General features: G+C 42.5%; 1 protein-coding gene across 1 annotated transcript in view; it reads left to right on the forward strand.

Annotated features, from left to right (window-relative positions):
* Window positions 1–10,855, forward strand: part of LOC116325100 (glycosylated lysosomal membrane protein) — a 12,159-nt gene extending 1,304 nt beyond the window's left edge. Inside the window, exons 2-7 of the mRNA XM_031745912.2 lie at window positions 1,905–2,069; window positions 3,145–3,243; window positions 3,325–3,489; window positions 3,563–3,781; window positions 9,745–10,013; window positions 10,093–10,855. Of these exons, the coding sequence (XP_031601772.1) occupies window positions 1,905–2,069; window positions 3,145–3,243; window positions 3,325–3,489; window positions 3,563–3,781; window positions 9,745–10,013; window positions 10,093–10,267 (1,092 nt within the window). The 3' untranslated portion in view covers window positions 10,268–10,855. The remainder of the gene's footprint in view (window positions 1–1,904; window positions 2,070–3,144; window positions 3,244–3,324; window positions 3,490–3,562; window positions 3,782–9,744; window positions 10,014–10,092) is intronic.
* The last annotated feature ends 9,081 nt before the right edge of the window (window positions 10,856–19,936 follow it).

Below are 19,936 nucleotides of genomic sequence, written 5' to 3' on the forward strand. Positions count from 1 at the left end.
GCTCAAAGAAATCCTATCATTAATTAATGTTTCATTCTTGAATATAATCAACAAACCACAGGCCTTCAAGCTGGCAGTAGGTACACCATTAGTTAAAAAGCTATCTTTCGACCCAGCTGTCTTAGCTAATTACAGGCCATTCTCCAACCTTCCTTTTATCTCCAAAATTTTCTAAATAGTAGTTGTAGTTTAAGTCAGATTTCAGAACTTATCACAGTACAGAAACCACTTTGGTGCAGGTTACAATCTTCTCATGGCCTCTGATTCTCATCAAATATGATATCTAACGAGATTCCTACTCTGCATGGCATTACCTTGACCTCCAGTAACACTGCGAGGAACCTTGGAGTCATTTATGACCAGGATATGTCATTCAATGCACATATTAAACAAATATGCAAATATCAGCATCTCTGAGACATGGTATTTCTGATTTTAGAGATATTGCATAAATCAGAAGTCTCAGAGATGCTGAAAAACTAGCTCATGCATTTATTACTTCTAGGCTAGACTACTGTAATTCACTATTCTCAGGATGTCCTAAAAACTCCCTGAAAAACCTTCAGTTGATCCAAAATGCTGCAGTAAGAGTACTGACACAGACTAGAAAGAGAGAGCATATTTCTCCTATATTGCCTTCCCTTCACTGGCTCTCTGTTAAATTCAGAATTGAATTCAAAATCCTGCTCCTCACATGCTACACGGTCTTGAATAATGAGGGCCCTTCTTAATGACCTTATAGTACCATGTCATCCTAAAGACTGCGGCTTAATGTGGTTCCTAGATTATTTACAAGTAGAATGGGAGGCAGAGTTTTCAGCTTGTTTATTAAAATAAGCTAGCATTAATGCGTGGATCTAGCTCAGGGGTGGGCAATCTCAGTCCAGATGTGTCCTCGAACCAACACAGCTGATTTAAATGGCTAAATTAGCTCCTCAACTTGTCCTGAAGTTCTCCAGAGGCCTGGTAACGAACTAATCATGTGATTCAGGTGTGTTGACCCAAGGTGAGATCTAAAACCTGCAGGGACACCGGCCCTCATGGACTGAGATTGCCCACCCCTGATCTAGCTACTATTAACATTGAATATAAATTCTAAAACTGAATATATTGCATAGTGTAACCCCCTCCACCATTAAAAAAAATGGTTCAGTCCATAGCGCGGACTGGCTTTATTTCTTGTTTTCAGTAGCAACCGATGCCTATAATTGTGCTAGACCACATTTTGAATCAACACCATGGTCATTTTTAGATTTTAACACAGGTGGTTTACTGTTACACTCTAGAAATGTAACAAAGGTGAGTGTTATTAACCCTCTGGGGTCAAGGGACACGCAAATCCAAATGCACCTAGTGCTCCAATTACCACTGGGATGATTGTTACGTTCACCATCCATATCTTCTTGAGCTCTTCTCTGAGCCCTTGATACTCCTGCAGCTTCTCATGTTCCTTCTTCCTGATGTTGCTTTCATTCGGTATCGCTACATCTATCACTATGGCCGTTTTCTTCAGTTTGTCTACAACCACTATGTCCGGTTGGTGAGCCACCACCATTTTGTCTGTCTGTATCTGGAAGTCCCACAGGATCTTAGCTCGGCCATTCTCCAGCACCCTAGGGGGTGTCTCCCATTTTGACCTCGGGACTTCCTTGCCATAATCGGCACAGATGTTTATCTCATCAAAAGTACAATTTCTTGGGCCTTCCATGGTGTTATCCTGTAGCGATTAATTTTTCATTATCTTTTGCTGTTTGCATAATTTAATGAACATGTTTGCTAAAAATGCCCTTTTTTGTACTCAGTACTGTTCAATAAAGGGAAAAAATAAATCTTGAGTAAGATGAGACCAATGGCTGTAGAAAAGATGAAATGCTCTGAGTAGGTTTTCTTCTTCTGTCTTGCAGATTTCAATGCACTTATACCCCAGCTCGCATTCAACCCCTCAAGCTGGTGACCTGCTGCATGTAAGAGCCGTGGGAGACAATGACACGCTGCATTTCCTATTCTGTAGCCAGGGGGCACCAACGCTGCTGCTCATCCACACCAACTCTACTTCTTCTGAAGTGCAGGTATGGACAGGAAGTCAATGAACTCAGTGTGATGTCATCGGACAGAGAAAAGCTTTAGAAAGGTCATAAACAATCAAGTGAAACCAAGTGTTAACGGCCAGCTTTATGAGAATAAAAAATAGACTTCTGATAAAATGAAAAAAAGGATGAGAAGCCTCAGCCTACTGAGAGGGTGATTTTTTTTTTTTTTAATTTTTTTTTTATCTTAAGAACTGCATTGATTTTAATAAATCTGTCCCTGACAAACACTGTTAACTGAATAATAATGATTAAAAGATGATGGGAGATGGAAGATCTGCTCTACTTCCTGAGCTAGAGGATCTTCTGATCAGAAGGTTGGTTGTTCGATCCCTGGCTGCTCCAGTCTAATTGCGAAGTATCCTTGGGCAAGATACAGACCCCAAGTTGGTTCTGATGCGTTCAATAGAGTGTGAATGATAGATAGAAAGCACTTACGCATTTATGAATAGGTATTTACCAAATAATAATTAGGCCCGAATTCCAAACTATAGACGAACTGAGATCCATATCGTGGGCGGGTCTCGAAGTCAGAGCGTACAAACTGTACAGGTAATCAGCTCTGACCCTGGGAACACGAGTCTGTCCTGCATTATCCTGTGTGCTTCAGACTCGGTGTCCTTTTTGGTTCTTCTGCTCACACACTCTGCCACAGTTAACAAGCCGATAACATCAGTGTGCCTTTTATTTCTCTCACTTATCATGCATTTGTGTGTTTCATTAGCAGCCTAGGACTTCCTTTTTACTGATTAATGTGAAAGTATGTCAGGAGAACTCAGCTGAGAGGGCACAGAGACTTCTTGGGAACCCCAGGGTCTATCCATAAGCCTGTCATTGGCGGTGCTCTGGGGCTATGGGCTCACAGCTGGAGGTAAAATGAGGTGTTGCCAAAAGAAGGGGTTAAACACTTGAGCCCAACCTTAAAATAAAAGCCTGATAAACTTGTTTAAGTAATTTCTGTTGTTTGTAACATTCTTGACACCCTAATGTTCATATATGTGTGACAGTCACATGACTGTTCATAATATTCTGACCTTGGGTGTGCTTTGTGTCTCAGGTGAACTGGCCCGAGTTTGTGGCTCGTAACACCAGCGGCAGCCTGAAAGTGGAGCCAGAGAGCAGCTTGCAGTACAGCAGTGCTGTCGTCTTCAGCCGGGTCAGAACAATCTCAGTCCACCTTAAATCTTTAGGGCATCTCTGGATCCATCTGACCTTAAACTTTCTTTTTTTCTCTCAGCTGTTGGAGTATGACGATGTGAACGACACAGCTGAGCCAACCTCTGACCTCTTCCCTCCATACGACCTGCAGAACTTCACCTGGAACCCCATCAACCTGTCCGAACCCATGGCGCTTCTCTGTGGCGCAGATGCCTCCTTCACCAATGGCTCACTCTGCCTTCAGGTCTGTTGCCATGCACAGTGAGATCAGTATTCAAAAGTGATCAATATGCTGACAGTCCATATTTTTATTTCAGCTGTCCGTTTTTGACTCTGAGGGGCGGGGAGAGGCATGGCCGCACCTCCTGCACTCTGTTAACTCCTCCCAGTTGGAGGTGTGGTTGGATGGCATACCGGCCCGAGCCACTCACTCCAGGTTCCTGTTGGAGATGCACGCAGTAGGGGAAGCTTATCCTTTAAGCACAATCGATGTTTACCAATCAATCGACGATGAGTACACGCCATCGATATTCAAGGTAGCTTTGTGCTGTGCATTATGTTCTTCTTCTTGCTCTGACATCAGCTGAAATCCTGAACAGGTATGATCAGAAACACAGCCCTGCTGAGGACAGATGCATGCTGAGAGCCTTAGCTCCTATCTGCACTCTGTGTTTGAAATTTGGCTGTGTGTGACAATACGCGAACACACACAGAAATGTGAACATCTGCTCCCGCTCAGTGAAAAAATGACTTATCCCTAAACCAATGAATGATAAGGACCTTTCAAAAATTATGTTGAAATCAATCAATGTACCACCCAACATGAGAAATCTGGCCCATCATTAACTACATTTATTTTTCATTATAAATTAATGTGGTCTGAAGTGAGGTACGGTGTGCTGTTTGACGACAGACCCAGTCAGTGATTAGACATAAACTCAGCGGGACATCCGGTGTGAGGACCTACTCAACCAACAACCTGCCACGTCCAGGGTTGTGTGCGCGTGTGCTGTTGGAGTCAAAGATGTGGGCGACTGAATAAAAAAATAAGAAGAATGAAAAAGGAGTCCATCTGCACATCAGAGTGCAGATGGACTCCTTTAGTCTGGGGGGATGGTTTGGAAGTTTGCTCCACCTTGTTTTAAGCTTCCCTGCAGAAGAAAAGAGTGCTCTGTCCTGCTGAAAAAGAAAATCAGTATCAGCAAGGAAAGATGAGAGAAACGTGCTTAAACTACAGTAGGAGTGTTGTTTTTGCACAGTTTGTGAACCAGGGCACTCTACAAATTTCCTGTTGGCTGGAAGGTCACAAACAAACAGCCGATTGCAGTGAAAGGAGTAATCCATGCTCAAAGTTTAAAACCAGCATCTGAAAATGGGTTTTCTCATGTTGGACTAACACAGATTGCATCTTTGAATATTTTCTCACATCAAATGTGATTTTAATGTTGGTCACGTGAGTCATAGAAATATAGTTTGATAGATTTTATTACTGTAGACCAGGGGTCTCCAACTCCAGGCCTCGATGGCCGGTGTCCTGCAGGTTTTAGATATAACCATGGGTCAACACACCTGAGTCACATGATTAGATCGTTACCAGGCCTCTGGAGAACCTCAGGACATGTTGAGGAGGTCCTTTAGCCATTTGAATCAGCTGTGTTGGACCAAGGACACATCTAAAACCTGCAGGACACTGGCCCTCGAGGCCTGGAGTTGGACACCCCTGCTGTAGACAATGGCCCTGTTGGCTTGGGCGGGAGTATGACTGATTTTTCCTCCATATGTTTCTGCTACAGGTCCTGTTCATTCTGTCTACAATGTAGTTTGAGTAAAGTTTGACTGAATGTCCTGTGTTGACCTCTGACCCCTCAGGTTTCTCAATGGGTCTCATCAGTGAATGGCAGTTCTGATGTTCTGGGTTACGCGCTGTGGAAGCCAGTGGCGTACCGTCAGGCGCGGCCGGCTCTGGAAGACGCCACGCCATGCCGCCACCGTGCCGTGGGCTCAGAGTGGGTCGATGGTGACGGCTTCATCCGGTCTGATCCGAGCCTTCTTCTCAGATCCAGAGAGCATGGCACTGAACGTGAGCTTTGGCCTGGCGGGGGAACCATTCTACAACGTCACACGCTTCCTCAGCTGGTAGGCTTGTTGTTATTTCTTTGGCTGAGACTAAGAGATAAAACAACAATCAGCTCTCATCTCCTCCTTTCTCCTCCAGGACACTGCTGGTGGGTGTTGGGTCGCCGCCTGTTGACTCCTTCTCTCCTCTGGTTGTTGCCATCATGGCAGTTGGTCTGGGAATTCCCATGATCATCCTGCTGGTTGGTGGAATCTGGCTCTGCATCCGTAAAAGCAAGGGAGCATCCTCAACCTCCCACGTGCAATCAACTAATCACTTCACTGAGTTGCCAGAGACAGTTTTAATGTTTTAGAAACAGATGACGTCACAGTGACATTCCAGCCAGTCAGGACACAGCAGAATCTGTGTACCCATTTGTGTTTTTAAAGGATGTCAATACATTTGATTGGTGATTGGATAAGATCTTACTCTGTCCTCATCGATTTCTTGCTGAATCAAACTTTAAACCTCCCGGCTCACCACTTGGGAGCCATCTTGAAACACCTGTGGACTCTTATGCAGACGGTTATTCTGAAGCTTTCTTTTACTTTTTCAGTAGGTGTGTGTTTATAAATAAAACTTAAAAATCCTTTTTCTGAACCCGCAGTCATTGTTACTGAACCCTGAGAGGTTCATGTCCTTTTCTGATGTTGTCATATTCTTACTCTAAAGGTCTAAAGGGTTAATTGAAAGCAGTTGGTCACAGATGAAGAGTCTGCCGCCTTCTTCTTCTGAAACACTGGTTGAGTGGGTGGGGCCAGTCTTTGACTTTCAGTTTAAAAGAGGTGACGATTTAAATGTTTACTTTGAAACTAAGAAGCAAAGTTAAATTGATTGTTAATAAAATAAGTCAGAGCTGCCTGATTCAGTTTCTTTCTTCATCAGATGTCAGCTGACATGTCACTAGTGTTTTTGAATATTTAAAAAAAAATCAACTTTCATATTGCAGGGTTTTTTTTTTTTTCAGATGGTTTTTCTAATCTAACATCATCAGTCAGGACAGGAGGTCACATGAAAATGGGTTTTCAGCTCAGTCAATCAACCCAGTGTTTATTAGTCTGGCTACAGCACATTCATATGAACGGGCTGGTGTTGGCAGCATGGTGTCAATGAGAGACATGCACAGGTGTGCTGAGAACAGAACAGCTGATTTTACTCAGAAACATAATTATAACAGTCCCTCAATACCTTAGAATACCTTCAATAAAACAGAGAAAACCTAAACAATCAGATGATTCTTGAGCAAGCACTTGGTGACAGTGGGAAGGAAAAACTCCCTTTTAACAGGAAGAAATTTTCAGCAGAAACCGGCTCAGGGAGGCGCAGTCATCTGCTGCAACCGGTTGGGGTTGAGGGGAGGAAGATGGGACAAAGGCATGCTGTGGAAGAGAGCTTAATAATAACTAATAATTAAATGCAGAGAGGTGTATGAATATACAGTGAGTGAACAGGAAACACTCAGTGCATCATTGGTATCCACCAGCAGCCTAGACATATTGCAGTGTAACTGAGGAAGGATTCTTCCACAGAAGAAGCTGAAGGCCCTGTTTCCCATTCTACTTTTAAATGGCCATTTGGGGTGGCTGTAGCTCAGGTGGTGGTAGAGCAGGTCAACTACTAACTGGAAGGTTGGTGGTTTGATTCCAATCTGCATGCCAAATATCCTTGTTGCTCCCTGAAACATCCATCTGAGCATGAATGAATGAACATTAGAAAGCACTTAAAAACAGCATAAAAAAGTGCTTGGGTGAATGAGGCAAGTTGTGTAAAGCATTTTGTGTGCTCAGACACAATAGAAAAGTGCCATATAAGAACCCATAGATTTACCATTATGATAAGGTGGGGCCTGATTATTCAAGACCTTGTATTAAGGAGCAGGATTTTAAATTTTATTCTGGATTTAACATGAAGCCAACGAAGAGAAGCTGGTATAGGAGACATATGGCTCTCTTTCTCAGTGTACATATTATTTGTTTAATTTGCACACTGAAGGACATGTCCTGGTCAAAAACAACTCCAAAATTCCTCACAGTGTTACTGGAGGCCAATTTAATGCCATCCAGAGTAGAACAAATGGTCAAATAATGCTTATAGATTATTTGTGTTGATGAACAAGGTCAAATGGAGCTGTGTCTTTGTGTCTTTGTGGGTTATAGAAAGCAGATGATTGGCTGCTGAGAGAGGAACTGCGGTAAGTCCAGCGCTCAGAGAAGTATGATGGTGGTGAGGTGTGTGGAAGGAGTGACAGGTGGGCCTGGGATTACATCGGGTCTGCTCTGAGCTCTTCTTGTTTGCTGTAGTGATGGACAGATGAGGTCAGCCAGGAGTCTCTGTTGACTATGATGTTTGCAGACAACGTTATGATCTGCAGTGAGAGTAAGGAGCAGATGGAGGAGAGCATGAAAAGGTAGAGGTTTGTCAGTATGATGTATGGTCTGGAGACGGTGGCACTGACAGAAGGCCGAGCTGAAGATGCTCAGATGTTCACTGGGAATGAGCAGGATGGACAGGATTGGAAACGAGTCTTTCAGAGGAACAGCTCAGAGGCTGCTGATGGTTTGGAAATCTGCAGAGGAGGGAGAGTAGCTAGAATAGAATAGAATAGAATAGAATAGAATAGAATAGAATAGAATAGAATAATCCTTTAATTGTCCCACAAAGGGGAAATTTGGTTGTAACAGCAGCCAAAAAGACACATATACAAACAAACAGTACACAGGACACAGAACAGAAACATACACAATTTTTCTTACATATTTACATCAAGGACAATGGTTACTATATACAGAGTACTGTACAGTTATTAAATTAAATAAAAATAACTACAGATAAGAGGCAAACCAGGTTGTAGTGCGAATCGGTTGATTAACTTATTGCAGTTACAGTGCTGATGTAAACATCTATGATTGTTGGGAGCAGTTCTGATTGTACAGTCTGACAGCTGCAGGGAGAAGGACCATGAAACGCTCCTTCATGCATCTAGGATGCAGCAGTCTGTCACTGAAGGAGCTCTGCAGTTCAGCAACATTTCCATGCATGGGGTGGGAGACTCTGTCCATCAGAGATGTTATTTTGGCCAGAGTCCTTCTGTCTCCCACCACCTGCACTGGGTCCAGGGTGCATCCCAGAACAGAGCTGGCCTTCCTGATGAGTTTATCCAACCTCTTCCTCTCAGCTGCCGATAAACTGCTGCTCCAACATACCACACTGTAAAAAATGACAGATGCCACCACAGAGTCATAGAAGGTCTTTAAAAGTGCTCCCTGTACTCCAAATGACCTCAGCCGCCTCAGCAGGTAGAGTCTGCTCTGACCCTTCCTGTAAAGAGCATCAGTGTTGTGGCTCCAGTCCAGTTTATTATTCAGGTGAACACCCAGGTACCTATAAGAGTCCACTATCTCAATGTCCACTCCCTGGATGTTCACCGTGTCAGTGTGGTGGGTCTGCGCCTCCGAAGTCCATCACCAACTCCTTGGTTTTCCCGGCGTTGATCAGCAGGTGGTTCTGCTGACACCAGTCAACAAAGTCCAGAGTCCACTGTCTGTACTCTGAGTCGTCCTCACCTGTGATGAGGCCGACTATGGCAGAGTCGTCAGAGAACTTCTGTAGGTGGCAGCGTGGGGAGTTGATGTAGAAGTCTGCAGTGTAGAGGGTGAAGAGGAACGGTGCCAGCACAGTTCCCTGGGGATTCAGTATGGAAAACCACACAGATTTTACACATTTTATGGAGGACCTCCATATGCTTGTAGCTTGTAGCTAGGTGTCCTAAGTTGTAATGCTTTGTGGTTATCTCTGTTCAGCTAAGCACTGGAATAACTTTAGTTATGCCTGTTATAGCTCCATCTTTCTGGTCTCCAGCCCTGGACCTGCAGATGACAGGGAAACATCAAACATCTATCTGTTGTCTGTTATCACTGCTGAAATATATTTCAGCATATATTTTGTACAATTTTTGTACAATTTTCTTGAAACCTTTTAATTTTTGTTTGATAAGTTGTTTATATAAAACGTTCATATACAGACTAGCAAGAACAATATTAAAGAGCTATTTCTGCTCTGTACTTAGAGGTGCCACCGTCTCCAGACCATACATCATACTGACAAACCTTAGGCCTCTGGAGAACCTCAGGACATGTTGAGGAGGTCCTTTAGCCATTTGAATCAGCTGTGTTGGACCAAGGACACATCTAAAACCTGCAGGACACTGGCCCTCGAGGCCTGGAGTTGGACACCCCTGCTGTAGACAATGGCCCTGTTGGCTTGGGCGGGAGTATGACTGATTTTTCCTCCATATGTTTCTGCTACAGGTCCTGTTCATTCTGTCTACAATGTAGTTTGAGTAAAGTTTGACTGAATGTCCTGTGTTGATCTCTGACCCCTCAGGTTTCTCAATGGGTCTCATCAGTGAATGGCAGTTCTGATGTTCTGGGTTACGCGCTGTGGAAGCCAGTGGCGTACCGTCAGGCGCGGCCGGCTCTGGAAGACGCCACGCCATGCCGTCACTCGGTGCCGTGGGCTCAGAGTGGGTCGATGGTGACGGCTTCATCCGGTCTGATCCGAGCCTTCTTCTCAGATCCAGAGAGCATGGCACTGAACGTGAGCTTTGGCCTGGCGGGGGAACCATTCTACAACGTCACACGCTTCCTCAGCTGGTAGGCTTGTTGTTATTTCTTTGGCTGAGACTAAGAGATAAAACAACAATCAGCTCTCATCTCCTCCTTTCTCCTCCAGGACACTGCTGGTGGGTGTTGGGTCGCCGCCTGTTGACTCCTTCTCTCCTCTGGTTGTTGCCATCATGGCAGTTGGTCTGGGAATTCCCATGATCATCCTGCTGGTTGGTGGAATCTGGCTCTGCATCCGTAAAAGCAAGGGAGCATCCTCAACCTCCTACGTGCCAATCAACTAATCACTTCACTGAGTTGCCAGAGACAGTTTTAATGTTTTAGAAACAGATGACGTCACAGTGACATTCCAGCCAGTCAGGACACAGCAGAATCTGTGTACCCATTTGTGTTTTTAAAGGATGTCAATACATTTGATTGGTGATTGGATAAGATCTTACTCTGTCCTCATCGATTTCTTGCTGAATCAAACTTTAAACCTCCCGGCTCACCACTTGGGAGCCATCTTGAAACACCTGTGGACTCTTATGCAGACGGTTATTCTGAAGCTTTCTTTTACTTTTTCAGTAGGTGTGTGTTTATAAATAAAACTTAAAAATCCTTTTTCTGAACCCGCAGTCATTGTTACTGAACCCTGAGAGGTTCATGTCCTTTTCTGATGTTGTCATATTCTTACTCTAAAGGTCTAAAGGGTTAATTGAAAGCAGTTGGTCACAGATGAAGAGTCTGCCGCCTTCTTCTGAAACACTGGTTGAGTGGGTGGGGCCAGTCTTTGACTTTCAGTTTAAAAGAGGTGACGATTTAAATGTTTACTTTGAAACTAAGAAGCAAAGTTAAATTGATTGTTAATAAAATAAGTCAGAGCTGCCTGATTCAGTTTCTTTCTTCATCAGATGTCAGCTGACATGTCACTAGTGTTTTTGAATATTTAAAAAAAAATCAACTTTCATATTGCAGGGTTTTTTTTTTTTCAGATGGTTTTTCTAATCTAACATCATCAGTCAGGACAGGAGGTCACATGAAAATGGGTTTTCAGCTCAGTCAATCAACCCAGTGTTTATTAGTCTGGCTACAGCACATTCATATGAACGGGCTGGTGTTGGCAGCATGGTGTCAATGAGAGACATGCACAGGTGTGCTGAGAACAGAACAGCTGATTTTACTCAGAAACATAATTATAACAGTCCCCTCAATACCTTAGAATACCTTCAATAAAACAGAGAAAACCTAAACAATCAGATGATTCTTGAGCAAGCACTTGGTGACAGTGGGAAGGAAAAACTCCCTTTTAACAGGAAGAAATTTTCAGCAGAAACCGGCTCAGGGAGGCGCAGTCATCTGCTGCAACCGGTTGGGGTTGAGGGAGGAAGATGGGACAAAGGCATGCTGTGGAAGAGAGCTTAATAATAACTAATAATTAAATGCAGAGAGGTGTATGAATATACAGTGAGTGAACAGGAAACACTCAGTGCATCATTGGTATCCACCAGCAGCCTAGACATATTGCAGTGTAACTGAGGAAGGATTCTTCCACAGAAGAAGCTGAAGGCCCTGTTTCCCATTCTACTTTTAAATGGCCATTTGGGGTGGCTGTAGCTCAGGTGGTGGTAGAGCAGGTCAACTACTAACTGGAAGGTTGGTGGTTTGATTCCAATCTGCATGCCAAATATCCTTGTTGCTCCCTGAAACATCCATCTGAGCATGAATGAATGAACATTAGAAAGCACTTAAAAACAGCATAAAAAGTGCTTGGGTGAATGAGGCAAGTTGTGTAAAGCATTTTGTGTGCTCAGACACAATAGAAAAGTGCCATATAAGAACCCATAGATTTACCATTATGATAAGGTGGGGCCTGATTATTCAAGACCTTGTATTAAGGAGCAGGATTTTAAATTTTATTCTGGATTTAACATGAAGCCAACGAAGAGAAGCTGGTATAGGAGACATATGGCTCTCTTTCTCAGTGTACATATTATTTGTTTAATTTGCACACTGAAGGACATGTCCTGGTCAAAACAACTCCAAAATTCCTCACAGTGTTACTGGAGGCCAATTTAATGCCATCCAGAGTAGAACAAATGGTCAAATAATGCTTATAGATTATTTGTGTTGATGAACAAGGTCAAATGGAGCTGTGTCTTTGTGTCTTTGTGGGTTATAGAAAGCAGATGATTGGCTGCTGAGAGAGGAACTGCGGTAAGTCCAGCGCTCAGAGAAGTATGATGGTGGTGAGGTGTGTGGAAGGAGTGACAGGTGGGCCTGGGATTACATCGGGTCTGCTCTGAGCTCTTCTTGTTTGCTGTAGTGATGGACAGATGAGGTCAGCCAGGAGTCTCTGTTGACTATGATGTTTGCAGACAACGTTATGATCTGCAGTGAGAGTAAGGAGCAGATGGAGGAGAGCATGAAAAGGTAGAGGTTTGTCAGTATGATGTATGGTCTGGAGACGGTGGCACTGACAGAAGGCCGAGCTGAAGATGCTCAGATGTTCACTGGGAATGAGCAGGATGGACAGGATTGGAAACGAGTCTTTCAGAGGAACAGCTCAGAGGCTGCTGATGGTTTGGAAATCTGCAGAGGAGGGAGAGTAGCTAGAATAGAATAGAATAGAATAGAATAGAATAGAATAGAATAGAATAGAATAATCCTTTAATTGTCCCACAAGGGGAAATTTGGTTGTAACAGCAGCCAAAAAGACACATATACAAACAAACAGTACACAGGACACAGAACAGAAACATACACAATTTTTCTTACATATTTACATCAAGGACAATGGTTACTATATACAGAGTACTGTACAGTTATTAAATTAAATAAAAATAACTACAGATAAGAGGCAAACCAGGTTGTAAAAGCTAATCGGTTGATTAACTTATTGCAGTTACAGTGCTGATGTAAACATCTATGATTGTTGGGAGCAGTTCTGATTGTACAGTCTGACAGCTGCAGGGAGGAAGGACCTGCGGAAACGCTCCTTCATGCATCTAGGATGCAGCAGTCTGTCACTGAAGGAGCTCTGCAGTTCAGCAACATTTCCATGCATGGGGTGGGAGACTCTGTCCATCAGAGATGTTATTTTGGCCAGAGTCCTTCTGTCTCCCACCACCTGCACTGGGTCCAGGGTGCATCCCAGAACAGAGCTGGCCTTCCTGATGAGTTTATCCAACCTCTTCCTCTCAGCTGCCGATAAACTGCTGCTCCAACATACCACACTGTAAAAATGACAGATGCCACCACAGAGTCATAGAAGGTCTTTAAAAGTGCTCCTGTACTCCAAATGACCTCAGCCGCCTCAGCAGGTAGAGTCTGCTCTGACCCTTCCTGTAAAGAGCATCAGTGTTGTGGCTCCAGTCCAGTTTATTATTCAGGTGAACACCCAGGTACCTATAAGAGTCCACTATCTCAATGTCCACTCCTGGATGTTCACCGTGTCAGTGTGGTGGGTCTGCGCCTCCGAAGTCCATCACCAACTCCTTGGTTTTCCGGCGTTGATCAGCAGGTGGTTCTGCTGACACCAGTCAACAAAGTCCAGAGTCCACTGTCTGTACTCTGAGTCGCCCTCACCTGTGATGAGGCCGACTATGGCAGAGTCGTCAGAGAACTTCTGTAGGTGGCAGCGTGGGGAGTTGATGTAGAAGTCTGCAGTGTAGAGGGTGAAGAGGAACGGTGCCAGCACAGTTCCCTGGGGATTCAGTATGGAAAACCACACAGATTTTACACATTTTTATGGAGGACCTCCATATGCTTGTAGCTTGTAGCTAGGTGTCCTAAGTTGTAATGCTTTGTGGTTATCTCTGTTCAGCTAAGCACTGGAATAACTTTAGTTATGCCTGTTATAGCTCCATCTTTCTGGTCTCCAGCCCTGGACCTGCAGATGACAGGGAAACATCAAACATCTATCTGTTGTCTGTTATCACTGCTGAAATATATTTCAGCATATATTTTGTACAATTTTTGTACAATTTTCTTGAAACCTTTTAATTTTTGTTTGATAAGTTGTTTATATAAAACGTTCATATACAGACTAGCAAGAACAATATTAAAGAGCTATTTCTGCTCTGTACTTAGATTTGTTGTTATTAGTAAAATTATTGTTCACTGTTTTGATTACCAAAGTGGAGGGAATTTCACAATAAACATATACATCTGTGTCTCTCCATGTGGAGAAAAAACTCTTTAAATTACATTTACAAGATGCTCTTTAACTTTGTATGGAAAAATAATATTCATTATTTAAGGAAACCTGTTTTCATGAATACGTATGATAAAGGTGGTATAAACTTCTTGGTTTTAGCATTTTAAACAATACATTTAATATTAATTGGCTAAAATATTTACAAAAAAATTCCCAACTCCATTTGGAATGTTATGTGATATCTAAACTAGATGGTTTAAACTTCTTCTTAATATGCAACTATAACACTAATAAAATTCCAATTAAGACATCTTCTTTTCATCGCCAGACATTTTTTTTTTCTTTTATCATGGACTCTAATCCATAAACATAATTTCTCTCCCTATTCTATCAAATTTAACCTTCCTACCCCCCCCCCCCCCCCCGGGGATTATGCTAAAAAAAAATTCGGCATTGCCTCATTAGTCAGTCCTTTTGGTGTTAATTTAATCTAAAAAAAAAATTGCTGAAGATTTTCTTTTATTTTGAAATAATTTTCTGTTTGGCCTTACAGAAAACTGTACAGATCTACAAAAAAAGCCTGATAAGGCCTATATAATTGACTTGATTATTATTATGGCTTCTATTAAGTTCTATATACATAAGTGTAAATTCAGAGGCAAAAAAACATGCATTATTCCTTTAAAAACGAACTCAAACAGTCCATTCAATATGTTCAATCATCCGAAAGCACTAACGCTTAAGCAATCCTGCCCTTTAAACTGCTCTTCGCATAGATTTTAAGAAGTTATAAATTTTATTTTACTTATTTATGTATGACTTGCAATTTTTGTGGTCATTACTTACATTACTATACAATTTATATACCTTTATTTCTCTGTTTATTATCTTTAGTTTAATCTCACCTGCTAATATTGCTTATTGGGATGTGTACAACATCTTTGTTCTGTAATGTTCTTTGTTTGAAATCAAGTACGTTGAAAAAAAAAAAAACTACATGCAAGAGTGTTGTACCAGCACATGCAAAGCAGACACTTTCCATGCGCGATGGCTTCTTTGTGCGCTCGTTGAATTTACGCGCGTGGAAATTAATTGCACCGCGAAATGAAATTATTTTCGGATTAGTTTTTTCTTGCGCATTTATTAAGTTATAAATATAACTCCGTACATTTTGTAGAGGTTATAGGAGAAGCTGTGACAATTTGTCCTGAAACAACAACAGCAATCTCCACGTTTCGAGTTTAATCCCCAAATTTCGACTTTATCCTCAAAATGATCAATAATATTTTTGTCTTAATGCGACCCAAATACTCATTCACACATCTGGGCCCTGTTTCAGAAAGCCGGTTTAGTGCAAACTCTGAGTAAGTATACCCTGAGTTAACGAAAACTCTGGGTTTTCGGTTTCACAAAGCGAGTTTAGATTAATTCTGAGTGAGTTACTATGACGACACACTCCGTGAAGCTAACCTGCCCCCTAGCAGGTTTACTTCAACTAACCCTGACCTTCTCCGCCTCTTTGTCGGAAACCTGACTGTAGGAAGTGTCAGACATAGCGTGCCCCTTCCTTGAAGAGCCAGTAGATGTTGAAGCCCAAATTCTCCGCAGAGCTCTCCGCCGGGAGAGAGTGATTAGAGCGCGTTTGGACATTTTATCATTTCCTGATGATTTTCTGTGTGAACGTTACCGTTTGTCAGCACAATCTATAATTTATTTGAATAACATCCTCAGGCCTTATATTGCTCATGTGACACATCGCGGACATTCTCTCAGTTCTGTACATATTATTTGTATTGCACTTCGGTTTTTTGCAAACGGGAGCTTTCTGTATAATATTGGTGACGCTGAACACGTTTCCAAGGCTACCGTCTGTCGGGCAGTCAGGAATGTTACAGTTGCACTGAAACGTCTCCTGTACTCGTTTGTGGTGTTCCCCGGTCATAGACCCACAAGATTTATCAAAGAGGGATTCCACAAAATTGCAGGTATCAAGATGAACAAAACTTAATTCATGATGTGGTGATACTTGAACTACTACTTAAATTTTACATTTATTTTCAGGGTTCCCAGGCGTGATTGGCTGTATAGATGGCACTCACATTCCAATCATTGCTCCTTCAGTAAATGAAGGAGACTATGTGAACAGGAAGTCTTTCCACAGCATTAATGTACAGGTACATAGTTCCTGTAGCATTTCAAACTAACAAATTATTTCATTATAGTAATGGAGTATAGTAATTTACCTCTTATGTAGGCACTTGTGTCTTGCGGGGTTATTGACTCAGAGGATGTCCCCGCAGAGATGCCTTCAGCCACAGGGCGCCCACTGTTTTGGCTGAGGGCCAACTGCTCAGCCTTTGTGAGTGGTGGTGGTGGAGGACCCCCACCTGTTTTTCGGCCCTCCGCTTTTTTTCTGTTGGCTATAACGGGTCACATTTGAGCATACAGAGTAAGCAAATATGTACTTGTAATGTGCTCAGATAATTTCAATAAGTGCTTACAGAAAGAAAATTAATGTAGCCTCTAACTGCAATTGATTTACATAGGACAAACAGACCAAGCACTATGGCTCATAATGCAATTACACCTTACCTGTTTGGACTATATTTTTATATTTCATTTTACTTGCTGCCAGGAACGTTTGGGGCCTGCTGGGTTGCACCTGTGCTCACATCACATCACAAAATAAAATGTATAACATAAAAAATAAAATGAAATATAATAAAATAACGTGTTAAATGGGTGGAAATCCCTAGATCAATGTTTAAATTAACACTCACGCATTGACTCTGTCGGCTATGTTTTGCCATGCGTGCTCCTTTCTTTTGCAGCTGAGGCTGTGTTACTTTTTTTCCGCAAAAAAATTTGCATGTTATCGGCATATGCTGCCATCAGAATTTCGGCCTCAAGCGCTGTAAAATACATTGACCGCGCCTTCTTTCCCTCCGTCTCCATGGTGACTCGCTTAATCTGTGCTCCACTAATCAGGGCTTTATGTATCCTCGCATGCGCTTAACTTGGGGTTAAAGCAACTCCGCTTGATTGAACTAATTGTTATCAGCCTTTCTGAAACCGAATATTCCGAGTTGGACAGTTCGGGTTACTCAACCCTGAGTATCATTTTTAACTTGAGTTTTCTAAACGGCTTTCTGAAACAGGGCCCTGGGCCCTGTTTCAGAAAGCCGGTTTAGTGCAAACTCTGAGTAAGTATACCCTGAGTTAACGAAAACTCTGGGTTTTCGGTTTCACAAAGCGAGTTTAGATTAATTCTGAGTGAGTTACTATGACGACACACTCCGTGAAGCTAACCTGCCCCCTAGCAGGTTTACTTCAACTAACCCTGACCTTCTCCGCCTCTTTGTCGGAAACCTGACTGTAGGAAGTGTCAGACATGGCGTGCCCTTCCTTGAAGAGCCAGTAGATGTTGAAGCCCAAATTCTCCGCAGAGCTCTCCGCCGGGAGAGAGTGATTAGAGCGCGTTTGGACATTTTATCATTTCCTGATGATTTTCTGTGTGAACGTTACCGTTTGTCAGCACAATCTATAATTTATTTGAATAACATCCTCAGGCCTTATATTGCTCATGTGACACATCGCGGACATTCTCTCAGTTCTGTACATATTATTTGTATTGCACTTCGGTTTTTGCAAACGGGAGCTTTCTGTATAATATTGGTGACGCTGAACACGTTTCCAAGGCTACCGTCTGTCGGGCAGTCAGGAATGTTACAGTTGCACTGAAACGTCTCCTGTACTGCTTTGTGGTGTTCCCCGGTCATAGACCCACAAGATTTATCAAAGAGGGATTCCACAAAATTGCAGGTATCAGGATGAACAAAACTTAATTCATGATGTGGTGATACTTGAACTACTACTTAAATTTTACATTTATTTTCAGGGTTCCCAGGCGTGATTGGCTGTATAGATGGCACTCACATTCCAATCATTGCTCCTTCAGTAAATGAAGGAGACTATGTGAACAGGAAGTCTTTCCACAGCATTAATGTACAGGTACATAGTTCCTGTAGCATTTCAAACTAACAAATTATTTCATTATAGTAATGGAGTATAGTAATTTACCTCTTATGTAGGCACTTGTGTCTTGCGGGGTTATTGACTCAGAGGATGTCCCGCAGAGATGCCTTCAGCCACAGGGCGCCCACTGTTTTGGCTGAGGGCCAACTGCTCAGCCTTTGTGAGTGGTGGTGGTGGAGGACCCCACCTGTTTTTCGGCCCTCCGCTTTTTTTTCTGTTGGCTATAACGGGTCACATTTGAGCATACAGAGTAAGCAAATATGTACTTGTAATGTGCTCAGATAATTTCAATAAGTGCTTACAGAAAGAAAATTAATGTAGCCTCTAACTGCAATTGATTTACATAGGACAAACAGACCAAGCACTATGGCTCATAATGCAATTACACCTTACCTGTTTGGACTATATTTTTATATTTCATTTTTACTTGCTGCCAGGAACGTTTGGGGCCTGCTGGGTTGCACCTGTGCTCACATCACATCACAAAATAAAATGTATAACATAAAAATAAAATGAAATATAATAAAATAACGTGTTAAATGGGTGGAAATCCCTAGATCAATGTTTAAATTAACACTCACGCATTGACTCTGTCGGCTATGTTTTGCCATGCGTGCTCCCTTTCTTTTGCAGCTGAGGCTGTGTTACTTTTTTTTCGCAAAAAATTTGCATGTTATCGGCATATGCTGCCATCAGAATTTCGGCCTCAAGCGCTGTAAAATACATTGACCGCGCCTTCTTTCCCTCCGTCTCCATGGTGACTCGCTTAATCTGTGCTCCACTAATCAGGGCTTTATGTATCCTCGCATGCGCGCTTAACTTGGGGTTAAAGCAACTCCGCTTGATTGAACTAATTGTTATCAGCCTTTCTGAAACCGAATATTCCGAGTTGGACAGTTCGGGTTACTCAACCCTGAGTATCATTTTTAACTCTGAGTTTTCTAAACGGCTTTCTGAAACAGGGCCCTGGGCCCTGTTTCAGAAAGCCGGTTTAGTGCAAACTCTGAGTAAGTATACCCTGAGTTAACGAAAACTCTGGGTTTTCGGTTTCACAAAGCAAGTTTAGATTAATTCTGAGTGAGTTACTATGACGACACACTCCGTGAAGCTAACCTGCCCCCAGCAGGTTTACTTCAACTAACCCTGACCTTCTCCGCCTCTTTGTCGGAAACCTGACTGTAGGAAGTGTCAGACATGGCGTGCCCCTTCCTTGAAGAGCCAGTAGATGTTGAAGCCCAAATTCTCCACAGAGCTCTCCGCCGGGAGAGTGATTAGAGCGCGTTTGACATTTTATCATTTCCTGATGATTTTCTGTGTGAACGCTACCGCTTTTCAGCACAATCCATAATTTATTTGAATAACATCCTCAGGCCTTATATTGCTCATGTGACACATCGCGGACATTCTCTCAGTTCTGTACATATTATTTGTATTGCACTTCGTTTTTTTTTGCAAACGGGAGCTTTCTATATAATATTGGTGACGCTGAGCACGTTTCCAAGGCTACCGTCTGTTGGGCAGTCAGGAATGTTACAGTTGCACTGAAACGTCTCCTGTACTTGTTTGTGGTGTTCCCCGGTCATAGACCCACAAGATTTATCAAAGAGGGATTCCACAAAATTGCAGGTATCAGGATGAACAAAACTTAATTCATGATGTGGTGATACTTGAACTACTGTGAGATTATTCTGTTATCATATGTTACCATATATATGTAATCAAAGTAGTTGAATTATGATACTGCTGTAGATCATATTATACCCCTTAATATAGAGTGTGT

This window comes from Oreochromis aureus, linkage group 22, assembly GCF_013358895.1.
Source record: "Oreochromis aureus strain Israel breed Guangdong linkage group 22, ZZ_aureus, whole genome shotgun sequence".
Classification (NCBI taxonomy): domain Eukaryota; kingdom Metazoa; phylum Chordata; class Actinopteri; order Cichliformes; family Cichlidae; genus Oreochromis; species Oreochromis aureus.